The sequence below is a fragment of the Mustela erminea genome, chromosome 2 (assembly GCF_009829155.1).
Source record: "Mustela erminea isolate mMusErm1 chromosome 2, mMusErm1.Pri, whole genome shotgun sequence".
NCBI lineage: Eukaryota > Metazoa > Chordata > Mammalia > Carnivora > Mustelidae > Mustela > Mustela erminea.
Genome location: NC_045615.1, coordinates 149,466,520 through 149,494,330, shown reverse-complemented (window position 1 = coordinate 149,494,330; position 27,811 = coordinate 149,466,520). Strand labels below are relative to the sequence as shown.

The 27,811-nt window shown below is 32.7% G+C and overlaps 1 protein-coding gene across 2 annotated transcripts in view; it reads left to right on the top strand.

Annotated features, from left to right (window-relative positions):
- TECRL (trans-2,3-enoyl-CoA reductase like) overlaps positions 1-27,811 on the top strand; it is a 99,343-nt gene that overhangs the window by 49,844 nt on the left and 21,688 nt on the right. Inside the window, exons 3-7 of one of the 2 annotated variants that reach the window (XM_032334440.1) lie at positions 6,314-6,358; positions 12,261-12,349; positions 20,724-20,839; positions 25,973-26,078; positions 27,330-27,402. In XM_032334440.1, the coding sequence (XP_032190331.1) occupies positions 6,314-6,358; positions 12,261-12,349; positions 20,724-20,839; positions 25,973-26,078; positions 27,330-27,402 (429 nt within the window). Of the gene's footprint in view, positions 1-6,313; positions 6,359-12,260; positions 12,365-20,723; positions 20,840-25,972; positions 26,079-27,329; positions 27,403-27,811 lie in introns of both variants that reach the window. The other variant, XM_032334438.1, reaches the window with a different exon arrangement.

The window sequence follows — 27,811 nt, the reverse complement described above, 5'->3', positions numbered from 1 at the left end:
AGAAATCTGGTACCAGTTTAATTGCCATCCATGAAAATTTGAAAAATGTGAAAATACATAAATATAATAACAGACTCTAGATGGAGTTATCTGCCTCCAGAGGTTAATTAATTTTGCTTCCTTGGGCAGGACTGTGGAGGTTACAGGTCACTTGAATCCAAACAGGAAATGAGATGATTCAAAATTCAGCTTCAATTCTTATAGGAACTGACTTATTTCTGATTTGCTCTTATTTTTCAAAACCAATTGGGATATTGTGCTTTTACCAGGGCTTCTACCTCTCAATTGGGGATGTAGCCCATTCCTTCTGTTACCTTAGGCTTATGAGTTTGTGGGAAGTCCTGCTCAGCTGTTTCTTCCCATAAAAGCTGATATCTCTAGGGGATTGTGACTTCAGTTGCTAGACTCAGCTTTCTGGACTTTCTGCCTTCCCAGAGCTTGGTTTCATAATTCTTCATGTTTTGTGGAAAATTTGAGAAAATATTTTCCATAGTTTTCTAGTTGTCCTCAATATGAGGTATGGGAGGAATATATATACTTTACAATTGTAATTAATAATTTTCTTATGCTTGCATATGCTTAATATATTTTTCACTTTTAACCCCTATTTCTTTTAAGCTGTTTCATATTTTCTTAATCATTTCATGTTTCTACTTTCTGAGTAATTTCCTCTGGTCCATCTTCCACCTAACTAATTCTCTCTTCTGCCTGGTCTAGTTGTCTGTTCTATCATCCCATTATTTTGTTATTACTAAAAATAAGTTGATGATAAATTTGATTTCTATAAATTGTATTCAGTCTTTTGTCAAATAAGCTCCTGTGTATATAAACAATGATAAATTATGTAAGTATATTATTATGTTATATACTATATAATTATATACACATATGATTTACTTTTTCTTTCAAGAGGTTTATTAGAAATAACAGTTGGTACACTTTAATTCATAATGTTGTTTTCTTGGAGTGGTACAATATGTGACTCTTGATCTCAGGGTTGTGAGTTCAAGCCCTACCCTGGGCCTAGAGAATATTTTAAGAAATAATAATAATGCTACATTTTCTTGAGGTTTTTTTGTTTGTTTCTTGTTTTCTGTTTTTTTTTGTTTGCTTGTTTGTTTTGTTTTGTTTTCCCTGACAGGAGTCATTGTTATTTTTTCAGCACAGTTAGAATCTATTTCCTATCTTGTATATATTAATTATTTGGAAAATAAGACTTCATTGTTTCTAAATCTTTGGAACTGTCATCTCCAAGATTAGCTTTGATTGCTACGTTAGTATCTAGTGGCAGGTCACAGTGAATAGGTCAGACAAATTTGTTTATTTTCTTCTACAACCAGTCCTGGAATATTGAGGAATTAACCTGAGCCATGTAGAAGCTTGTAGAACTTCATCTTTCTTCCATTAAACTCTTGAACAGAGCCAGCTCTACATAGCATACTTCTTAGGTCTATATTCTATTTCTTTTATTCTTTATATTTTCTCACAGAAGCCATAAGGAACCCAGGATGTAAACAACAAAAATTGGTCATAATTTCATTAATTCTCAGAAGTCTCTGTGGTTCAATATGGAGGTTCCATCACATTTATTAAATTTCTTTAATCCCTAACTGCTCTCAGAACTTATTCTTCCTACTGGGATTAGTGAATCAAGAAAAGGGTCAGAGTAAAGGGCAAGTTTTACTGAGGGTTATAAGTGAGGGCCTAAGTGTTCTAGGATTCATGGATTTCAAAACTTTTTGATGGTGATTCAGAATAAGAAATTATTATTGGTCTTATAAAAATAAAATGTACTTATACAATTTAAACTATTGAACAAAAGTTCAAGAAACAACATTTAACCCATCTAGAATTTATTGCAATACATTGTATCCAGGGTCATGTTGATCCATCTCTACTTATTCTATTCTATTCTATTCTATTCCTTTAAGTAATGCTAAGAATAATACACTAATTCCATTTTTCAATTTATTAATAACTCACAATCAACAGTTTGGAAAATACTACTTTGTTAAAATAAATATATTTTAATTACATCTTTAAGTACATATATATTGAATTACATATATTATTCATTTAAGATGTTATTCCTGGGACACCTGGGTGGCTCAGTTTGTTAAGTATCTGCCTTTGGCTCAGGTCATGATCTCAGGGTCCTGACATCAAGCCCTGCATCGGGGTCCCAGCTAGCAAGGAGTTTGTTTCTCCCTCTGCCCATCCTTGTTAATGCTCTCTCTCTCAGATAAGTAAATAAAAATACAAATGAATTAAAATAAAATAAAATAAAAAGTAATAAAATAAAATGTTATCCCTTAGTGATATAAACACTTCCAATTTTCAAGAAATGAATTATAAGTCATGGTTAGAATATGAAAAAAAAAGTTACACAAATCAAGTTTAGTATCTTCATAATTTTGGAGACTGGCAGATGCATTAGATCCTCTATGTAGTTATAATTCATTTATAAGCCAGTTGTCTAACTTTAATGTATTCCACAATATAATCTTCTAGACTTTCCATCCATGCTAAAAATCCTTATGCAACATATGTTCTTTATCATTTATATTGTTTTTTTTTTCTGCCATTCTTCAAACCTATTCTTTTTTTTTTTTTTAAAGATTTTATTTATTCATTTGACACAGAGAGATCACAAGTAGGCAGAGAGGCAGGCAGAGAGAGAGAGAGAGGAGGAAGCAGGCTCCCCGCGGAGCAGAGAACCCGATGCAGGACTCGATCCCAGGACCCTGAGATCATGACCCGAGCCGAAGGCAGCGGCTTAACCCACTGAGCCACCCAGGCGCCCTCTTCAAACCTATTCTACCTTCCTACAACAAGCACAGAATATTTCAGCAAATGTATTCTGTGCTCTTTGAAAAGGTCACTGAAACCAATTTAAAGGCTTATATAATCAGTTAATAACTATGTTTCACTAGGACACACTGTTAAAAGGTAACAACCTATAAATGCCAAGTTTATTCCAAAAGTACATTTATAGTTTATCCGTGTTGACAGAGTTAGAAGGACATGGGTTTCCCAGTAAGTGTTTAGAATTTCTAACTTCTCTGATGTATCATTGTGGGTTCAGCCAGTATTCAGCCATTTAGTTCACAGACAGATCTATGGGTTTAGAATGATAGTTTTTCATTTCCACCATATGAGGCAGTACAAAGTGCTGTTGAAAGCAGGATCTCATGTGCATATTATTTAAATAGACATAAATTGGGAGCTTTTATATGCACCTGTCATAGGTGCTCAATCTCCATCTGTTCAATATAAATGGATTCCAATTATATTTGTATTTTCTGCAATTACCCATATTCAAAACTCAGTTAAAAATATGGAAGTCTCGGGACGCCTGGGTGGCTTAGTGGGTTAAGCCTCTGCCTTCAGCTCAGGTCATGATCTAGCCCTGAATCAGCTCTCTGCTCAGCGGGGAGCCTGCTTCCCCCCCACTCTGCCTGCCTCTCTGCCTACTTGTGATCTCTGACAGTCAGAAAAATAAATAAAATTTAAACAAAATTTAAAAAAAATCTATGGATGTCTCTGTTGTATGCATTTTCATCGTATTTTCTTTGGTAGCAGATTTTCACTATGAGTAACAAAAATAATTATTTAAAAATATCTTTCAGAAAATAATGTTAGTATACATTCCAGAACAACCAATAGCTACATAAATAATAATAATTTTATTAGTAAATACAAATACAAAAGTGTCTTTACCTTCATATCCTCTAATTTAAAAAATTAATATCTAAGTTAAATTTTGTGTCTGCTCATTTGTAATGCTATTATCCCATTTTGTTGGATATGCCAAATAGTTTTATTTTATTTATTTTATTTTTTAATTTTTTAAATATTTTATTTATTTTATTTATTTATTTGACAGAATTTACAAGTAGGCAGAGAAGCAGGCAGAGAGAGAGGAAGAAGCACATTCCCCCTGAGCAGAGATCCCGATGTGGGGCTCAATCCCAGGATCCTGGGATCCTGACCTGAGCCAAAGGCAGAGGCTTTAACCCACTGAGCCACCCAGGCGCACCTCCTAAATAGTTTTAAATATGTGATTACAATTTTGACTTATAGTTATTTGTCCATGATAATGTGCATGTATACATTGTCTTTTTGCAATAAATTTAGAATCTATTGAGATAGTCTATTTATGTCTTATTATCATCATTCTTATTACCACTTTAAAAAGAATGTTTTGAAAACAAAAGAGCAATGTAGAATGTTTCTTTGATGGTACTCTTCTTTTAATTTATTATAAACCGAGTTAGTTTGCTTAATACTGGATATCAAGTTAAGAGTTAAATTTTCAATAAAATCTTTAAAATGATAGCAAAGTTCATTTTAAGAGAAAATAAATATATTTTGGTAATTGTGATCCATTTTTTTCTATTAGGGCTGTGTTTGGTAAATGTATTTTGATTTTCTTATCCAGGTAGAATTTTTTAGTAAACTATGTATTTATTCCTAATGACAGTATAAGGAAAATATACTAAAGTGATGGTCTGCTATGATCAGTGGGCTTCCAATTATTAAAAGTCAATAATAAATATTATTCTAATAGTGTATATTACTCTTGGTAAAGAAAATAACCCACTTTCAGGTACCAATATAAAAAAAAAAAAAATCAATGTTCCTTAGTTTTAAATGAAGGTGTTTAAACATTGTATTGAAGAATAACTTACATAAAGTGCACAAGTTCTATGTCATATACCTTAGTACATGCCCACAGGTTGAACATCTATGTAACCAGTCCCCAGGTTGAAAAACTGAAAATTAGGAAAAAATTAGAAAAATTACAAAAACAGAAAAACCCTAAAGCTCTTATCATAGCTATCCACCATGCTTATCAGCACACTGCCAAGATTTATCTCCACTTATGACACTGAATAACTACTTTATGCACTTCCTAAGATTGAATCTGTCTTCCAGAAGAAACTATTAGATTCTTGGCATGGGGAGGAAAATGTATATACATATATTCTGCCCATTTTTAAATTGGATTATTCATTTGTTTTATTTAAATTCCAGTTAGTTAACATACAGTGTAATATTGATTTCAGGTATAAAATTTAGTGATTCAGTGCTTACATACAACAGCTGGGGCTTATAAATGCACTCCTTAATCCTCATCACCTATTTAACCAATCCCTCCACCTACCCGCCCTTTGTTAACCATCACTTTATTCTCTGTAGTTGAGAGTCTTTTTCTTGGTTTGCTTCTTTCTCTTTTTACCCTATGATAATTAGTTTTGTTTCTTAAATTCCACATAAGAGTGAAATGATATGGCATTTGTCTTTCTCAGACTATTTCACTTAATGTGATACTCTTTAGCTCCAACCACATTATTGTAAATGGCAAGCTTTAATTCTTTTTGTGGCCAATATTCCATCCAACATATATACTACCTCTTTATTTATTCATCAGTTGGAGGCACCTGGGTTGTTTCTATAATTTGGTTATTGTAGATAAGATAATGCTGCTATAAACATTGGGGTGCATGTTATTCATTTGAATTAGTATTTTTATATTCTTTGGGTAAATACCTAGTAATGTAATTGCTGGATCATACAGTTAAAGACCTAAATGTAAGATATGAAACCATAAAAATCCTAGAGGAGTAACAGATTACTGCTTAGAGGCAGTAACCTCTTTGACATTGGCCATAGTAACTTCTTACTATATCCATCTCCTGAGGCAAGGGAAACAAAAGCAAAAATAAGCTATTGGGAATTCATCAAAATAAGAAGCTTCTGCACAGTAAAGGAAACAATCAACAAAACTAAGAGGCAGTCTTCAGAATGGGAAAGGATATTTGCAAATGATAATTTCTGATAAAGAGTTAATATCCAAAATATATGAAGAACTTATTAAAACTCAACACCCCAAAAATGAATAATCCAATTAAAAAAATGTGCAGAAGATATTTTTGCAAAGAAGATATCCACATGGCCCACAGACACCTGAAAGGATGTAAAGATGCTCAACATCACTCATCATCAAAGAAATACAAATCAAAACTACAATGAGATCACCTGACACCAGTCAGAATGACTCAAATTAGCAAGACAAGAAACGAGAGGTGTAGGTGAGGATTCAGAGAAAGGGGAACCCTCTCATACTGTTGGGAATGCAAAGTGGTGCAGCCACTCTGGAAAACAGTATAGAAGTTCCTCAAAAAGTTTAAAATAGAATTACCTTATGATCCAGCAATTGCACTATCAGGGATCTACCCAAAAAATATTAGATTTTAAAACATGTATTGCACTTGTGCTAACAATTAAATGCTTTCTTTTTCATTGAAAGGTCCACAGTGGTATCCTTCCCAAGTTGGCCTTCAGCTAGAACAAGGTAAGAATCAATTTTCACTGATTTATTTATTTAATTTGGAATCTATTTTCTGTCTTCAATAGATAATATTTATTTATCACTTACTAAATGGTAGGCATTGTAGTAAGTGCTCTAAGTCAGTTATATTGATTCTCCACATAAGTTTGTGATTCATTTTTTGCATGAGAAATTTTAGTCTCAAGGAGATAATTTTCACATATCCACCATCATGTACATTGGAGGCAGGATATGAGCTAACATCTTTCTGTTTCTAAAAGTTTTACTGCTTTATTCCCTCATTCTATTATCACTTAAAATGTTCTCAGGGATACTGCTCAATAATTTTTTCCTTCCTTCCCTTTTCTTTCTTCTTTCTTTCTTTCTTTCTTTCTTTCTTTCTTTTTTACAGCAGAATAAATGAGCTAAGGAAGAGCAAAAATGAATGAATTTAAGGGAAAATATCATATCCAGTATTAAGCCTCAAGTTTCTCAAACTATTAAATCCTATTTTCCATTAAAAAATTTATAAGTAGATACACTTCAAAGTCACTGTTACTAAGAATCATTGTCAGTGGGGCCCCTGGGTGGCTCAGAGGGATAAAGCCTCTGCCTTTGGCTCATGTCATGATCCCAGGGTCCTGGGATGGAGCCCCACATTGGGCTCTCTCCTTGGCGGGGAGCCTGCTTCCTCCTCTCTCTCTCTGTCTGCCTCTCTGCCTACTTGTGATCTCTCTCTGTTGAAAAAATAAATAAAATGTTTTTTAAAAAAAGAATCATAGTCAGTGATATTACATCAACTTGACCTTAAATTTGGACTTGTTAAATAAGAGCTGTGGTAGCATATAAATTTTGGAAGAATACTTACACGAAGTCAATAACAGTAAGTTTACAAGAGGCATCTATTAAGGAATTTCAGTCTCTAAATTTTTCCATACAGTGATGAATTGCTTTTTTTTTTTTTTTTCTTTTTTCTGGTACCTTTGCTAATACTCAGTACTTAAGGACAAATGATGATTTCCTCACATCTCTCTAAGGTTTTTTGTTTGTTTTCATTGTTTCTTAGACATTCCAGGTTTCTCCAAGACCTCTATGCTGAAGAAATAGGAATCATGGTATTCTTGGAAGTCATACTTTCTTCATGATCTCAAATTCTTCCAAACTCAAATGTGCAAGACAAATTCCTATCTGGCTAGAGATTAAAGGAGAAGATTCATTATCTTCCTTATTTTTGCCTCTGCAGGGCCCAGTATATGACAACTATATAAACTCCTTTCAACACATGAATGTTCAAATAACATAAAATTATATAGTATTTTTTCTAAATTGACTTTTATATAATGAAGACTCTAGAATGCCATAAGCATCAATATAAAATATAGTTCAATTTGAAGGATACTACAAGAAACTAGGAATTTCTGTTTATTCTTCCTAGTGAATGTGACTTTTTACTTTCTCCTCACATATATTTATTTTTTTCCCTTCCCATATATGTACAGGATATGATCTGAATGAAATATAGTCATTAAGTGTCCTTGAATAGAAATGTGATGACATATTTGAAAAAAAAACAAAGGGTCAATTATTTTAGCAAGCTAAGCAGGATGTGGTACAAAGAGGTTGTTTGGAGTAACACATAATTTTGAAACCTAACTCTTCTTACCTATCTATAGAATCTTCTTTCATGAAGTAGAGCTAATAAAGAGCTTAACCCATGGTTTGGTTTGTGTTTTATAAGTGTTAAATAAGGTCATATTTATAAAGCACTATAATGATTGACACATGGTAGATAACTTCATCAATTAGTTATAACTGATGTTATAAGTATTAATATTAGGGAAATAAATCTTAACACTAAAACTAGGTAAGGCCTAAATATTACATTTATTTCCTGCCATATTTCCCAGAATGCTTATACTATGAACAAGGACATCATGCAGATTTAGTCTTTACAGTTTCCTCACACAAAAGACAGCAGTAAAACATAAAAGGAAATAACAAACAGACTTTAAGAGCAAATTAACAACTTTTTTTTTTTTTTTTTTTTAATTTTTAGGCTCAGTGGTTGTGCTGAGCTGAGGTGGTCTTAGCATTACTTGTGTGGGTCCACTCAATCAGCTTCAGTCAGCTGGTGGGTTCTTGGTGACTGGTTGATCTAGGGTGGCCATGACTGTAGCCAATCCTCTCCACCCTATTTGGTTTCTCATGCTTCAGCAGAATATTTGGGACTTGTTCTCATGGTGGATTCAGGGGTGCAAACAAATGAGCATAAGCACTCAAGAATTCTTAAGGCCCAGGCTTGGAAGTGTCCTATCCCTTGCCCTACATTCTGTTAGCTAAAGTGATTGACTAGGCTAAGCCATATTCAAGGGAGTGCAGAAATAGGCATCAACTCTTGTAGGAGATACTAAAAGTCATACTGTAAATGGTGTGCATATGGGAAGGGTAAGAACCTACAGTCACAACTGTAATACAACGGTCATAGAAACTGGTAACTAAAATTTGTCCTTTCTTCCTACCTTGATTAATATACTTAATAATGTTCTGGAAGCACCGAGCTGAATTTCTAACACTTAAACTCATTGGATTTCTACAATAGAAAGGTAAAACATGGGTAGACTTGGTCATTTCCTTCCTAACCCTGGCTCTAATCATCCATGCCCCTTATATAAGAGCCTTGACAACCCCCTAGGTATATACCCTAGCATCTGGCCCATTTAGGGGGAAGAAAAGACCAAAATAGAAGATTTTTTTAAAAACAATTTGGCAGAAAATTTAGGGGCCTTGAGTGGCTGAAGCCTGATACCCATGGCACTGGTTCTTTTTTATGAGTATGTTCTTGGCGCTACACATTTGTTTCCCTTTGGTAAAGGACATAGGCATAGAAGGCCAAAAACAGGTTTCCCTGTTTACTGAGTCTGAGTAGTATGGTTAATGATATGCCTGGATTCTCTCCTTCTACTCAAATGCCATAATGATGGGACTTCATTTTAAAAATATGCCAATAGTCTGTTTCTCGAAGTCATCAAGAGTGATACAGGAGTAGAAACTAATCCCCTCCCCCAAGGTGTCAATAGATGTATGTTGGAAAGATGTTTTCAGCGCTTTCAGGTTGTACAGAGATTTCAGATTATTTCGTCTTTATTAACATTTCTTGTTGTTATACATGATTGTCAAAATGATAATGGCCATTTGTATATTGAAGTCTTTACCTTGATCCATGTTGCATTAACTTCCTATTGCTGTGTAACAAATCACCATAAACTAGGCTTAAAATAACACTCATTTATTAGCTTGAAGACACAGTATGGCAGGATTCTTTGTTCAGAGTGTCAAAATCAAGGTGTTGGCTGAACTGAATTCTCATCTTAAGATTTTTAGAAAATTCTACTTCTTTTTTTCATTCTTAGTTCATTCTTATTGTCTGAAGTTTTTTTGTTTTTGTTTTTTTTTTTTTTTTTGGTGGCTCTATGACAGAGGTTGCTATTTCATTGCTACTTGTTGCATTATATAGGCCATTACAGTTCCAAGAGGCTATTTGCTTTACTGGCCATATGGTTCTCTCCATCATCATCCAGCAATCTTTTTGATATAGTACCAGGATTCTAGTACTTTGAATCTGAATTCCTCTCACTTACCTATTCATGCAGATTCAAATAATACATGATTAACTCAGGCCTACCTGAGTAATCCCTCTTATAAAGCCGCAAAACATGACCCAGACAAGGGAATGATAGTCTACCATATACATATTGGCTTTATCAAATATCATTTTCAAAATTAACACATAAAAATTGCACATTTTTACCTTACTATAAAATACCTGTAATTGTAAATCATTGTAATTGAATTCTGAAAATCATTTAAAAATAGTCATAAATTAATATTTTTTGTATCTTGGAGAAATAGAGAATGGAGTGTGCTTCAGTGGTTCAATCAGTTAAACATCTGCCTTTAGCTTAGGTCATGATCCCAAGGTGCTGGAAGGGTCCCCATTTTGGCTCTGGGTTCCCTGCTCAGCTCTCTCTCTCTCCTTTTATCCCTCCCCCACGCTCATGCTCTCTCTCTTGCTTTCTCTCTCTCAAATAATAAGTTAAATCTAAAAAAAAAAAAAATAGAGAATGAAATGGCACTTTTTCATGACTGGGGATAAAGATAAATCACAGATAGATTGGCATAAAGAATAATAAAAATACAAACAACCACAATGACAATAATAATGGCTTTATACTTCTGAGATTCATTTAGCCCTAGTCCACTTTTCTTTCTGTGTGGTATATCTTTCTTTGAATAAAACAAGATATATTTACCATTGTCTCATTTATGAAGATTTAAGGTTTTACAATTGTTTTGTAATTATAAATAATGCTAAAATGAACATCTTTGTACATATCTTTCAGGACACACATGTTGGGCTTATCTCGTGTTTATTATTAAGAATGGAACATTTCCTTTACATGTCTTCTAAGACATTAGTTGCTTATTCTTCTGTGATTTCATGAGAAACTCCTTTTCAGCAATCTTTGCTCTATGTTTCTCTTATTACTTTGAAAGCCATAGTGTTAGAAATCTCTTTCAGTTTCCATTTTCTTTTCAAACTGAACACTTAAATAATCTCATCACATGGCATGGCTTTACATGTTAATGACTTTCGAATATCTACAGACACACCTACCCAACTGTCTATTTGCTAGCTCCTACTTGAATGTCTAATAAATATCACATACTTAACATACCTTAACTGAAATCTTAATTTCTACCCCCAAATCCTTCTCCTTCCCCAGTCTTCTCCCTGCCAGTTAATGAAATTTAATATTCCTAATTGCCCAGGCCAAAAATCTAAGAGCTGTCTTTATTTAACTGAAATTCTTTCTTCTCAAGCTGAACCTGCTCTGTGTTGAAAACATATCTAAAATTGATGAACTTTTAACATTTCTACCAGTGCCATCTTAATCCAAAAAATTTATTCTTGATGAATTTCTTCCTAAGTATTCTTACCTCCCTTCCTCCCAGCTTCCACACAGCATCCATAGAGATCTTTTAAAACATACATCAAGTCAGTCTGTTGATAATTACAATGACCTCTAAAATTTACTTGCCCTAGTTTATCATATAATAAAAGAATTTAGAGAACAGTTGACATTTATGAATACTGACACCCCAAATTATACTTTAAAAATACATATATATGTATATACATATATATATATATATATAATTTATTTATTTTAGAGGGAGAGAGGGCATGAGCAGGCAGCGTGGCAGAGAGAGAGAGAGAGAGAGAGATGCACTGAGCAGGGAGCCCAACACAGGGTTTGATCCCAGGACCCTGAGATCATGACCTGATCTGAAGGTAGACACTCAATCCACTGACTCACCCAGGTGCCTCCTACCAAATTATGCTTTAAAAATACCTTGTATCATATTCAATTATGATATTATCTAATATTACATTTTCTCAGAACACAACAGGATAGTAGCTAGATGTAGGCTGCACTTTGTTTAGGTAGAGGTGGGAAACTACCATATATTTGAAAAATTGTGGGTCACCTGGGTGGCTCAGTGGGTTAAAGCCTCTGCCTTCGGCTCAGGTCATGATCTCAGGGTCCTGGGATCGAGCCCCACATTGGGTCCTCTGCTCAGCAGGGAGCCTGCTTCCTCCTTTCTCTCTCTCTGCCTGCCTCTCTGCCTATTTGTGATCTGTCTGTCGTATAAATAAATAAAATCTTAAAAAAAAAAAGAAAAATTGTTAGATATTTTATAAAATGGGTTTGTTTATATTTTGCTTTACTTTAAATATTTATTATACATTGCAATTTCTATGTATGATTTATCCTTACTATTCATAATTTTTCACATTAAAAATTATTTGTTAAAATCACTATGCCTTGAAATCATATTAAAATATTTTTCCTTATTATTTAAGGTGGGCCTTTTTTGAAGGACTACATATCGATTCAAAGCATCGCAGCTTCCTCCATTGTCACTCTTTATTTTACAGACCTAGGTCAACAGGTCAGTTGGACTACAGTAAGTATCAATTTGAAATGCAATATACATGTCCCACATTTTGATAGGAAAAATTTGTTGACAGGACTATTTTTATCAAATAAATCCATAATGAAACAAAATACTGTACAGAATGGCATTTTAAGTGCTTACGATGAACTGTGGCCAAAATTTTTTACAGGAATTAGAGCCATGATCCATTCATCTGTTGATGGACATCTAGGTTCTTTCCATAGTTTGGCTATTGTGGACATTGCTGCTATAAACATTCGGGTGCACGTGCCCCTTTGGATCACTACGTTTGTATCTTTAGGGTAAGATGTGGTATATATACACAATGGAATACTATGCAGCCATCAAAAGAAATGAAATCTTGCCATTTGCGACAACATGGATGGAACTAGAGTGTATCATGCTTAGCGAAATAAGTCAAGCAGAGAAAGACAACTATCATATGATCTCCCTGATATGAGGAAGTGGTGATGCAACATGGGGGCTTAAGTGGGTAGGAGAAGAATAAATGAAACAAGATGGGATTGGGAGGGAGACAAACCATAATTGACTCTTAATCTCACAAAACAAACTGAGGGTTGCTGGGGGGAGGGGGTTTGGGAGAAGGGGGTGGGATTATGGACACTGGGGAGGGTATGTGCTTTGGTGAGTGCTGTGAAGTGTGTAAACCTGGTGATTCACAGACCTGTACCCCTGGGGATAAAAACATATGTTTATAAAAAATTAAAAATTAAAAAAAAAAAAGGAATTAGAGCCATGGAAATACACCGTTGGAGGAAGGAGAATAAATTCTTTTTCTGAAATGTTGGCTCTTTTTCTGCCTTCTCTGTGCATTGTTAGTTAAATATTTATTGAGTTTTTCCTTCTAGGAACCGAGAGATAAGAAGAGTCTTTTGACATTGGAAAAAGAGGCAATAGAATATTCAATAAGAAATGTTCTAAGGCAAAGGTTTTGGAAAATCAGAATGGAGTAGTGAGACTTCTTTGAGTTGAGTGGTCATGGAATGCCTTCAGCTCTCCTTGAAGGAGGAACTTTCAAAGTGGTGGCAACTGACTCCAATGGCATTAGAAGAGTGAAGACTACAGTATGGAGAATTAAGAAACAGAGATTAAGATACGGAGGATTAAGAAACAGAGAAAATACTTGACACTAGTTCGAAAGCATTGACCTATTCATGAGATATGGAATTGAGAGATGGAGTAGCTTTAGTATCAAGAGGAAATACTAACTGACATTTTGTGGCAAAAAGTTAATTTGATAAATAATTTTGACACTGACTTACAAAGGATAGTGCAATCATTCTATTTTTTTCAATTCAATTGTTTTATTTATTTTTTTTAGAGTTTTAAAGTTTTTCCAATTACATTCTACTTCATATCTGTGATGGGATTGCACTTTTAATATTTTATATATTCAGATAGCTTTTCTTTTTGCCATCATTAACAATCCACATAATCAGACATAGTGCTTTAAGTTTTCCATAAAAACACTCAATTTTTAAAATTATTGCAAACACAAGACAGCTAATTTGTTATAACTTAATTCTCAAATAGAGAAATTCAAGTTTGCATTGATTAGAAGATTGTCACAGCTTTTATTTTTCAGACAATATCTCCTTTAATATACATTATTTTTTTGTACTTAGCTCATTATTTATATTTTGGTGTTATTGGTAAAGTAGTTCCTTTAGTTTTCAAAGTTCCTTGGTTGAGCTTTTCAGTATTAGTTTGTTGCATAAAAAAACCTGAGTTTAGAGTATTCTGAATCCTTGTAAAGTATAATATTTATAAAAAAGCCTGCTAATGCATGAATTATGTAAGCAAAGGGTTTAATACTTAAATGTGATATTAACAGACCTTTACTAAAGGAGATTTTGGACAAGCACTTTCTGATATCCAAAGGTTAAAATATTCATAGCCTCTGTCCACATTATGATGAAAAGGAAATTCTGTCTACAGAAGTTTTGTCATGACTAGTGACATTAATGGTGAGTTCATTAGAAATTCCAACTGCATCATTTGGATAAGCACTGAGCAGAGAAAGTAAAGTGCTAAGGTGGAATTCTAGGACAATTGTACTAGAAAATTACAGCTTATTTGAAAGGAAAGTCATTTAGGTGACAAAGAGAACTCTGGAAATAGGGTGAATATTTTTAAATCAACCCTATTGTTCACACCATCTTTTGCTCCAAATGAGTCAATCCTATTAAATGCTAAAAATATACACATTACATTGCAATCATACCCACTTTATATCTACTAAATTATACAATAAAAGCAATATTTACCACTCATAACATTCTTGTACATTTATAAAATACTTCTATATAAAAGCATTATCATAGGGTTAGGTTTTCTTGGATTTATGTTTTTTTTTTTGATACAATCTCTATAGCAAGGTCAAAATTAAGATTTTAATAATATTTTTCATTAAGTAGCAGTGAGCTGTCACAGAATATTGAGAAAATATTTGCCTCATTGAACTTATTGAAAGACAGGATAGAAGGTTAGTATAATAATCCTCATTATATAGATCTTATTAATTAAAGATCCAATTCACTTTTCACCATTTTTATGTTCATTCCTGTGTGTCCTATAGTTCTATGCAATTTATACCTTGCAAAGATTCAGATATCTACTACCACAATCAGATACAGAATTGTTCCATCCCCACAAAAGAACTCTTTCATATTCATCTCTATATACACTCTGTTCCATATTCCATATCCTGGGGCAGCCACCAATCTGTTCTTCATTTCTCTATCTTTGTCCTGTGTCAAATGCTATAAACAAAATTAGACAGTCTTTCAATTTTTTTTATATTGATGTTTAATTTTCTCTAAGTGTAGTGTCTTTGGGATCTATCCTGTTTATTATATGTATCAATACTCAGTTCCTTTTATTGGTGAGTAATATTTGGTTGTATGAATGTAGCAGTTTGTTTATCCTTCACCCCGTGACAGGCATTTGGGTTGCTTTCAGTATTTCACAATAAATAAAACTGTTATCAGTTTTGTGTAGGTATTTTATGAACATAAGTTTTTATTTATCTGGTACACACTGTTGAGTTTTAAGAGTACCTTTTACAGTCTAGATAAAGTATTTTGTCTGGTAAGTGGTTTGCAAATATTTCCTCTCAGTCTTAGCTTGTCTTTCCATTCTCTGAATAAGATTTATGGTTGTCTTTTTTTTTTCTTTTCTTTTTTTTTTTTTGTGCAAAAAGTTTTCAAGTTTAGTGCAGTGTAAATTGCTAGTGTTTTAAGGACTTTGTCTTTGCTGCCATATGTAAAAACCCTTTGCTTTGTTCTAGATTTGGGAGTTTTCTCTTATGTTTTCTTCTAATAGTTTAATAGCTTTTTATGTTTTACATTTTAATCAGAGTCTATTTTTATTGTAAATAAATACCTAATTTTATCACCAAGTTTAGTATTTTCTTTCAATTTGTTTCCTGTGTTCTACAATTCTTCTGTTCTGTTTTTATTTTTTTCCACATTTGGAATTAGTTGTGTTTTATTTTCTATTAGCCTCTTGGTTATTTTGGCTATATATATATATATATATATTTTTTTTTTTTTACCAACTGTCCTGATTACCCAAGAGATTATAATATTCATCCTTAAAATACTGAACACTAATTAAATTTGTTTAATTTAGGCTTACTGATGTGAAAATACTTCATAGATAATTGAATGACTTTATGATATTTAATCTCTTTCTGACTAGTCTTCTATTGTGGTATATTTTAGTTTTCTAGGTACTGTTAAATAAAAATCCACTATTATAAATTTATATGTCAATAGTTATTTAGATTTATAATTTTTACTTTAATTTAGTTATTCCTTCTAATGCTGAGTTTATATCTGTGAGCATTATCATTCTTCATGGAGAACAACTTTAGTGATTTATTCTAGTTCTGCTGTTGATGAATTTTCTCAACTTGGTTTATCCTAGTCACTGTTTGACTATGATGCCCATAGTTACAATTATGTTTCTATTTATCCTGCTTTGGGTTTATAGTGTTATGCTGTTTGGTATAAATATTTAATTTGAAAAATTATCATAATCACTTTAGCATCTCGTTTTCCACTGTTCTCTTTGTATTCTCCTCCTGTGATTCATATTTCAATTCCATATTTTTCTTATTGGAGGTCTCAAGTATCTGCTAAAATACTCAAACCTTTTTTTTATTTTTTTTGAGTATATAAAAGATACTTTTTAAATGTGTCTCATAATTCTACTATGCAGATCTTCGGTTTATCTCTTTTGAATATATCCTGTTTCTTTTGGATATGATTACAGTATCTTTACTCCTGTTATACATTTATATTTCTGACCTAGTGCAGGAAATTATATATGAACAACTTGGTGTCTTTTTTTTTTTTTAAGATTTTATTTATTTGGGAGAGAAAGAGTATAAGCAGGGGTAGTGGCAGGCAGAAGGAAAGGGAGAAGCAGGCTCCCCTCAGCAAAAGGGGACCCCTATGTGGGACTTGATCCCAGAACTCTGAGATCATGACCTGAGCTCAAGGCAGTTGCTTAACCAACTGAGCCATCCAGGTACCCATGAACATCTTGTAAAGGCAACTTGAGGCCTAGAATCACGTTACTCTGCTGTCAAACTGATTTGACAAATCTGATCATCAGTTTGAGAAACTGATCATCCTCCAGGTAGACTAATGCCATTTGGTCTAGGTGTCTTAATCCAGTTGATGGCTGTAATGATTTCAGGCTGAGCTTTAGTACCTGTAAAGACAGATCTCCTTCTGCTTCATCATGGCTCTAGGTCTTAACCCAAATCCTGGTGATTTTATAAGACCATTTCTGTCATTAAAAGGTGCCAACCAACAATTTTTGTCCCTCCCTTCTCAGGCACCCTCTAAAGATTTAGTCTTCTTAGGATGCTCTCAGACTTCAAATCCTAGAGTCCATCACTATTCTTGAGTCCTATTTAAAAAATCCTGACCTTCTATTTCTCAATGACTCAGTAGCTCTTTGAACCCTGAAAAACATTTTGATCAAGTTTTCAAGCTGATGGTTTGAATGGTTTGAATAACAATGGTTTGAATAACCTAGAATAAAATTCTTCCTTACATGTTATGAATATAATGGTTGAATTAAAACAAAACAAAACAAAATAAAAACTTCTTTTAATATTATATTAACTTCAGTGATTTTCATTCAGTACAAAGTGGTATCACTGTTGAGAAATTCTCTCATAATTTAAATAGCTCTCCCATCATTAGAAGATTAAGGATGGTACCACTTTATTTTATCAGTAATTTTCAACAACTCTGAAATATGCAGTTTATTTTGTTTTCAACTGTCGGTTGTAATTTTAAAAAAGAAGTAAAGCCAACACCATCCCAATAATAATAGCACTAAGAAGTTTTCTTTTCTTCGAGAGGATGAAATGCATTAAGCCCAGTCTAAGCACAAAGATTCTAATCAGTTCTCAACAATTGTAGCTGTGTGTTTCAAATTACATTTCTAAAACATCTTATTGTCTTCTTCCTTTTTCGATTTAGACATCCCAAGTTGAATATTCCACTGAAGTTCCAAAAAAAAAACTCAGTTACCTAGGATGCCTGGTATCCTATGCCTTCTATCAGTTTAAATTTTACATTTATTTATTATTTTTTTAAAAGATTTTATTTATTTATTTGGCAGAGAGAGATCACAAGCAGTTGGAGAGGCAGGCAGAGAGGGAGATAGAGGGAAGCAGGCTCCCTGCTGAGCAGAGAGCCCGATGCGGGACTCGATCCCAGGACCCTGAGATCATGACCTGAGCCGAAGGCAGCGGCTTAACCCACTGAGCCACCCAGGCGCCCTAAATTTTACATTTAAAGCAGCACATTAGTTTAGTACAGTGATCATTCTATAAAGGCAAAGCATGAAAATAATTTCATATTAGACATAAATTGGAATTTAAAGGTAGTATAATATATATAATTATATAATTACAATTTATTTGTGGTATAGCTATGTTATATATATATATACATATAAAAGTACATTATATATAAATTATAACTATGATTATATATTATATAATATAGATGTTATATATATTTATCTTCAAGATAAGAAGAAAGTATATATGCTTATTTTGAATATATAACTTCTAGCAAACTTTTGGTTTATAATGGACTTCCTAGTCTTTATAAATTCATCTGATATGCTAGGGCTTATAACTGTCATATTTATTTATTTGGCTTTGGTTTTGGATTTGCTTCTTTTTAGTAGGAGAAGAATTTTTTTTTCAGAAGTATGTCTTATTAATATTTGTCTATCTGGTCCTTGTTTTTTATTTACTTTAAAGCTATTTTCTGATTATTTTCTAAGTTTAATAAAACATTTCTTTCCCCTTTTTTTTTTCCTATTTGCACCCAAATGGACCTTTTTTTTGAAAGATGCATTGTCCAAATGTTATTTCTTATCATTCTCTACTGCTTTCAGGTCAGGATATAGCCTTCATACTTTACTACTGTTTTAACCTCCATGTTTCAGCATGAATAATATTTATGATAAAATATTGGGCCTCCCTGAACATATTACTATAAGCCAGCAGGTTCTCCTGATTTATTTTTAGGGTATGCTGGAGATAAGACTGTAGTTTAATTTCCTGATCCAAAGAAACTTCATATTTGTGATAGCATTTTTATTAACTTAATAAAGAATGACATGTGGTCAAGGTTAACTATTTTTCATACCATTTTTCATTACTGATATATTACTAGAGGATTTGCTCAAAATTAACTTGACTAGAGATGACATTGAAATTAGTATTTTAAGCTTTTTGTTGTAATAAAATAATTACTCTAATTCAGGAGTATTGACTGAACTCTATTATCAGACATGCAAAAGTGGTAAATACTTTGCTTTACCTCTGAATAGTCAGGCATGTTGTATGCCATAAATTAATACAGTTTAACAGTAAAAAAGTTGCTTTGCACTTAATCAGATGTTGCATGTTTACCTTATATAAAAGTCTTCCATGGGTAATGGGATGGAAAAAGTATACCTTAAGAAACCTACGTATAAAAATGTTTATACTTGGGGCGCCTGGGTGGCTCAGTGGGTTAAAACCTCTGCCTTCGTCTCAGGTCATGGTCCCAGGGTCCTGGGATCAAGCCCCGCATCAGGCTCTCTGCTCCTCGGGGAGCCTGCTTTCTCCTCTCTCTCTCTGCCTGCCTCTCTGACTACTTGTGATCTCTGCCTGTCAAATAAATAAATAAAATCTTTAAAAAAATATTTATACTTGTGTGTATACATACACACAGACATAATTATATATATATATATATATATATATATATATATATATATATATATATATAAAACATGCATATATATCATGTATTCTAACCATGTAGTTATACAAAGTTCTAATGGGAAATAACATAAATTCTAATCAACATGCACACCTGGATATTTGAGTAAAACGTGCAGCTTTAAGTTTTTCTTTCTTAGAAAATGAGATTTGGCAAAGACAAAGCAAAGCAGTAATGGCAGTTGAATTTATCATTGTCATGTCTGAATTCTTCCTCTTTGAACACTCAGAGATAAATTATTTTCTTTTTTCTGTATCAATTCCAGAGTGACTATAACCTGGTTTTAGCATCAAAAGAAAACTAATAATGGACCATCATAGATTTAGAAAACTATCAGAAAGCCAGTTGCCAGAGAATCTTTATACAATCAATCTTGTTTCCAATTATCTTTCCAAATCTTAATGATTATCTCTCTATAGATCAGATATCTCTCTCCATATATAAGGTTGACTCAACTCCAGAATTCAGAAGGCAATCCTTTTAACTATCTACTCAGACTCATTAGAATTAAAGTCTAAAATTTCCAGAAGAGAAAATTAATTTTTTTCAATTTGAATCGATGTCAAATCAATTAAATTCAAGACGACCCAGCTGTGTAAATTGGGAAAAAAAAAAAAAGTCACTGAGGCTAATTCCATTCAGTGATAAGAACAGTTCACATTGAAGATGGAGTGTAAATGGGTCTGGGGAGACACAAAGAAATATGTTTACGATAGTTTGGTTGGTTAAATGAAAACCACTGTGTACAAATTATGAAGAAATAATTACATTAGTTTCAATATTTGTTTTTATTTTAAATTCACCACTTACAATTGTCCTTTCCTTAAGTCTTAGCTAGTTATTGTAAGTAAGACTCCTTGTGAATTATATTAGCACCTAGTATAATTCATTTTAAAGAACAGATAATGCTATGTGTCCCTTTTACAAGTTCATTCATAGGCTAAGTCTGTAGACATGCTTATGGTGTTTTTATGTAAATCTTAATAATATCTACAAAAATTTATTTTTTTTTATTTAAATCAGCTTCTTATTTTCAGGTATTTTTGGCTGAATACACAGGACCTCTGCTGATATATCTCCTCTTTTATTTGAGGATCCCATACATATATGACATGAAGGAGAGCTCCAGAAGATTACGCCATCCAGTGGTACAGTACGTAATATATGTAGTACCTCTAGATAAATTAATACACAGATAAAATTTTAAAGTTTGTTTATAAACCAAATTAAAGTGGGTTACATTTAAGAAAATATATTTTAAGTAACTTTAAATAATGTATACACATGAGCTTGCAAATTTATAAACAAGGAACAAGTAAGTATACCTTAAAGCATAGATAATGTTAGTTCATAATGATCACAGTGAAAGAAATCTGGATATTTAGAAATATCACGAGAAACTTAAAGTTATAAAGTTGTGAGGTCATATGTAAAGGTCTTAAGATATAAAACTAAATAAAATAATAAAATATGTACTTTTCATGGGCAACATTTATAGGAAAGAAACAATGACCTAAAAAACAGGAAAAAACAGAAGGGTTTTATAAGTTACCTTTAGTAAGTCAAAATTCAAAATAAATTTTACTTTAAAGTAAAAAAGTAAAAGTAAAGTACAGAAAAAGGTGAGGGTGATTATCAAAGCAGAATATATAACATACTGTGAGAATAATCTCTCTGTGTCTCTCTCTCCCTCCACCAACCAAATTGAAAAGTAAGAGAATAATTATTATTCAAGACACCACACTGAGATGTGGTGTTAGCAATTTGTTAAAAACATAAAAAAGAACCTTATTTAATGACTAAACTCTAAGTAAATTAAGAAACAAAATTTAGGTCATAAGGATACTAAAAGGGAGTGATATGACTCCTAACGTTCTCATATCATATAGAGCTTTCCTTTACACTTAATTTCTGTACCACAGCTGCACTTTCTTGTCTCCGATACCTACCATGTTCCCTTTCACGCATTGACATTGACACACATTATCCTTCCTCCTTCATCCCAGTAACCTCTTTCTTAGCTCTTACCTAAGCTTGAAATAGAAGTTCAGTATTTCGTACTCATGATAGCTATCCCTCTTCTTCCCAATGCAAGTATGCCACTGAAATGTTCTTCCTTTCTACAATGTATTACTTTAAAATTATATGTTCACATAATCACTTGTTTGTGTATTTCCCTCTATAAAGTCCTAAAATGGATGTACTTTGATGTCCATTTTATTTTCACTGCTTAACATTACCTGATTTACAGGAAACACTCAATAAGAATATTTTGAATGATTAGATAGATGAACCAATTACAAACATATTTATTTCACATTGAGAAATTCTAGGTTACAAAAGAGAGGAACCTGACCTGGGTGGGAGTTCTGAGGTGGCTTTTCTAAGAAAGTGGCAGTTGAATTATTTCTTTGTTTTCTGGAGCAATGAATCAGATTTTAAATAGGAAATTTCATGTGCACATGATTTATGGTACAAAGAAATTTGGTGCTTTGTAGGAGTAAAAAGAAATCTATTATGACAGAAGCAAAGAGAGGCAAGGGAAATTGGTTCTTAGGGATGATGGCCAAGTTGTTCAGGGCCTAGTGGCACATTACCAATTTTCTCTCTAGTGAAGGGAATAAGGGAATGACCAATTTGTTTAGAAAGTCTGGGCTGGAAAGTTCAATATAAAGATGATATAAAGACAATATAAATGTACTCATATTTTAGATCAACATATTACATCTACTAGATATATAACGCATCATAAAAAAAAAAAACACTTTTTTTCCTAGTGGCATTCTAAAGAAATTGACTGACAGTTGGTTACTATTCTTAAATACAAACACAGAATGTTTTATAACATCTCAGTGATAAAAATGTGTACTATGTTGTTCCAAAAATAGCAAATATGTTAAGTTTGTAGGAAATCATTTCAGAGCAGATACACACAAACACACAAACTACTTGTGAAATTTAAGTGTCTAGCATAGATCTATAAAATAATCACATGGTTTCTGAGGCAGCCCAACTTTAAGATGAGTGACTACTATTTCTCAAAGTTAAGAAGATGAAATTTCAAATGCTGTGTCCATTTGCTCCACACTCTGTTAATTCTCCAAAATGGCTTTGAATCATTTCACAGACTTCAAAAATATTTTTCTGCTAGCTTAGATCTACATGTGACTCAACTACCACAAAATTCTTTGGATCGCTTAGAAATTTTTGCACACTGGAACTAAGGCAGTATTACCTATATTACCTCCATCCCCATCAAGTAATGAAAAGGAGACACACCGTTTGGTGAAACGGATCAAGTTAAACTTGTTTGAACTTTATTCAATCAACAGTAGTTAAGATAGGGGACACATACTTGAAATTGTCAAGGTCTCTCCTGCCTTAGGGATCAAATGAACTGCTTGCACTGAGGCTGAGACCACACCTCCCTAAGGATTTCTAACTGCATCATCAGAGATGGAAGAGCAGTCCTAGAAACTTTTCCTATACATAGGACACACAGCTGGACCATCTGCCTTGACTGTAAGAAGATATGTCTATTTGGACACTTAAATCTCTGCTTAGGTCCTCCACATTATTAACCTCATACTTTCAAGCCATCCCTCTTCTCTCATACATCTTGATAAACCCCACAGTTCTCTGTGCTGCTTTCACAGAGTCCTTCCCAATTCCTGGAATTCTTCTACCTCTGCAATTCAAAGTCCGTTAATAGCAAAATCTCTTATGTCTTCAGCATTTTATTTGAACATTGGCTTCATATTCTTCCACAACAGAAACTTGGCATAGTTCTATAAAACTGAGACAGTGTTTTCTCTTTTCTTTTCTTTCTTTTCTTTTCTTTGTTCTTTTCTTTTTCTTTTCTGTTCCTTTCTTTTTTCTTTTCTCTTCTTTTGAAGATTTTATTTATTTGAGAGAACCAATGAGCTGGGAAGGGAGGAGGGACCAGAAAAAAAGGGAGAAGCAGACTCCCCGTTGAGCAGGGAGCCCCCTGGACTCAATCCCAGGACTCTGAGACCATGAACTGAGTGGAAGGCAATTGCTTAATCAACAGCCACCCAGTGACCCCAAGACTGTGTTTTCTTTCACAGTACTCTTATCTTGAAACATATGTGATAAGGGATGAGTTTGTTTGTTTGTTTGTTTTTAATTATGATTGGGAAAATGAACTGGACTCAAACCTATTCATGGATATTCACCTAGTTTAGCACTGCACAGAGAAATAGTGGATATTTGAAGGGAAGTCAACCATAATTAAATGGAAATATTTGGAATGAAATCAAACATGGTGAGTTACCAACACTGTGCAAAGTAAAATATCATATGGTTTCACTTATTTGTGGAGCATAAGAAATAACATAATGGACACGGGGAGATGGAGAGGATAAGGGAGTTGGGGGAAATGGAGGAGGAGACAAACCATGAGAGTAACATGCATCCAAAGAGAAGATAGAGCTGTATGTACTATGCCAGTATAACATCAGAAAAATAGGCTAACTAATTTAATCATAGCATGAACTAAAATTTCTCGTTTAGTCCTCTGCTAAAGAGCTGGACGTAACCTCACTTTATGCTTTCTTAGAAAGAAGAAAATTTTATCATTCAAGTATATATTCCTATGAAGAACAAAAAAGGTAGGAGAGATACTGATTCCCTTATGAATCCTTTGAACCTACAATTCTCAAACTTTCTCCTAAATCACAACCTTTCCTTTTTCTTGTCTTACTGTCTAGAAAGCTCTGCCCCTGGATATCCATACTTTGTTCTTTGATTTCTCACAGAATTTGTCTATTATTTAGAGAAATACATACATAGAAAATGTCTCTCCCTTAATAGGTGCACACTTATTTTTTTTTTTTTATGAATTAGTGAGTAGTAGTAAATTCACTGATGATTTAGGCAGGTTGGTTTATGTTTATCTATTCATTTTTCCAAAAGTCACCACTATTATTAACCAGAAATCATTATTTCATTCTGTTAAAATAAAATCCCATGAATATTCAATGTTTGTACATACAGTAAATGATATGCTGATTTTTCTGTTCAAGCTTTATTGATTTAAGTGTGCAATTTTTGATCCATATTGATTTTCTTGAATAGCAACAATACTTTTTGAAATTTTATATTTTATCAAAATCAATACGGATTTTAACAAAAATATATTTTAAGCATAAGCTATAAAATATACTTCTATAAATCATATCTGACATTTACTTTTAAAGCAATTTATAGATGACAACAAGAGCTTTTTCAATTGGAAAGCAGAAACAAAAAGAAACACACAAAGAGACAAAGAAAATACTACAATTTGTTAGGGAGGAAAAAAACAAACATAAACTAAAGGAAACAAAAGCTGTACTGACTCCATAAATAAATAAATTCAAACCTTTCAGTGTATGGTTCTTGCTAAAGGACAACCAGATGATAAAAAGTTATTCTGAATACTATAAAATGTCAAATGAATTCTAAGTAGATTTTGAATATTTTTAAAACTTGTGCATCTTTCCCTCTGGCATCAGTTTGTTCCCTGTATTTATAGGTCTGATTTTGCTTTTTTGTGTGTTTATTGATTTTATTTTTTAGACTCCACATGAATGAAATCATATGCTATTTGTCTTTCTCAATCTGACTTATTTCACTTAGCATAATACCTGTAGGTCCATCCATGTTGTCTTCAATGGCAGAGGGGAGACGATTGAGGAATCAGGAAAAATGGGTAAAGGGGAATGGGAGATACAGGCTTCCAATTACGGAATATATCCATCACAGGAGTGAAAGACACAGTATAAAGAATACAGTCAGTGATATTATAATAGCATGTGTGATGATTGATGACAGGTACCGTTGTGGGGATCACAGCACAATGTAAAACTTCTTAAATCACCATGCTATATATATAAAATTAATGTAACAGTGTATATCAGCTTTAGAGAAAAAAACTTGTATATTTTCTGCTTCATTTATAAGGCATTTTGTTATGAGTACGTTTATAATCATTATATATTGTTGGAGTAGGTGTGAGCATACAGATGATGACTGTTATAATAAAATATTTGGAGCATCATCAGAAGTAAATTTATAGAAACTATTGTGACAATACTGTTCTTGTGAAATAAATTTAGAAAATTTCTAGAATAAATGTATTAAAATAAGCATTCATGTTTTGATTATTAGAAACATTTCTTAATAAATATATAATATTTTAGTCTAACAAAAAATGTCTTATGTCTAAGGCAAGCCAGACTTTTGGAAGGGAACTTACTATATTCATGTTTTATTTTCTTTCTAGCTTGGCTTGCTTCTGTCATTGTATACACTATATCCGATATCTTTTGGAAACCTTATTTGTCCATAAAGTTTCTGCAGGACATACGCCTTTGAAAAATTTGATAAAGGTGAGATTGATATGTTTTATAATTTTAATTATTATTGGGAAATTTTGTGTATTGGTTCATCCATAAAATGGTACAATCATATTTATTTTCCTCATGCTTAGATTATTCTGTTCAACTGTGTCATCATATCTTAATCAGCTGCTCCTGAAATGCCACTTCTTGAGTGACCTGTTTCACTGGAGCAGTGTTCAACCAATAACTCTACATAAAAGATTTGCCATGTCTTTTTGTTACAAGCCATGCATGCTCAGGCACCCTTAATTTTGGAAATACTTAGCACTGAATTCAGATTCTTTACATGCTGCTTGAGGACGAGGGATGTCATACATGCACAGTCCTATAAAAATACATCTGTGTGATAACATTGATGAAACAACACCGTGTATTTATGACAGCTGTCAGGGAGATGACAGTGTCTTTGCTCTTCCAAAAATGGTGAATTCAGGAGTTAATAACCATCCCATTAAATAGCTGTCAAGAAAATGGGAAGTTTTATGAAATATTGAAGTGGAAATATACATTGGATGACATGCTGCAATTCAATTTTCCAATTCTATTTCCAATTTGAAGTTTACTTTCCATAGGAAATATTTCCTTATTAAAAATTTCCTGTATTTTTTGGCAAATACCTGTTTCTTTCTATTGTTTTTCTATGTTGTCATGGTAATAAAACAAAAAACTCTGAAATTCTTAGAAACCTCAAAAATCATTTAGACTAGCTTCTATTCTGGCACAAGATATTAAAATTTATCATATCAGTACAAGATCAGTTTTATAGTCTAGGATTTTTGGAACTAGGATGTTTCCTTTTACAGTCTGTCAAGATATGTTTTACTAATGATTAAATAATTCATTATTTTATTCACTTACTGTTGGAAAATGAGTATTAGTATATTTTATGCAATACATTATTTATTATTTTATTACTTCATCCATATTTATTGCTTTATAGTCAAAGACCATTGAAAAATATTTCTAAAATATATTGTTACATTTGCCTTATATCCTAAGTACCCATTTATATTAATAAGGGTTGAGCAAAGTAATCCCTTTCCTTAGTGATATCAAATAGGTACTTGTAAAATGCTACTTTATTGGGTGAGGAGTCATTTCATTTATCTTGTTAGAGCATACCATTTTTCATACCAAAGAAAAGAAAAGCTTCAGTGTGTTGTGTAGGTGTATGGGATGATTTCAAATGATATGATAGATTATATATGTTTGCTAACTTATATTATGTTTTATTTGTAGGGCTGTGCCTTTTATTGGGGATTTACTTCTTGGATTGCCTACTACATTAATCACCCACAGTACACACCACCGTGTATGTAGGATTTCTTTCTAATGAAACAATACTGATTTGACAACATCAAAACTCTCTTCTAAACTACACAGAAATGATGAACAACCTGGCATACTTAAAAAAAGAAGCAAATAATGAAAAAATATCACTTTTAAATAGGTTCCATATCACACTCCATTACATTTTTATGTAGACTTAAAAGAGCAGATTTGACTGACATGCTTTGATTTATTTTCTCTCCGTAGGAACTCTCGCAAAAGTATGAGTTGATTGTAAACCTCCTAAAATGACAGATAGCAAAATGAAAGAATGAAGATTAAGAAGAAAATTCCATATAATCACATAATCACATAAACTCACCTATCAGGTTTTTAAAAATAGACAATAAATATGGAATTATTATATTAAATGTAATTCAATAAGAAAAAAA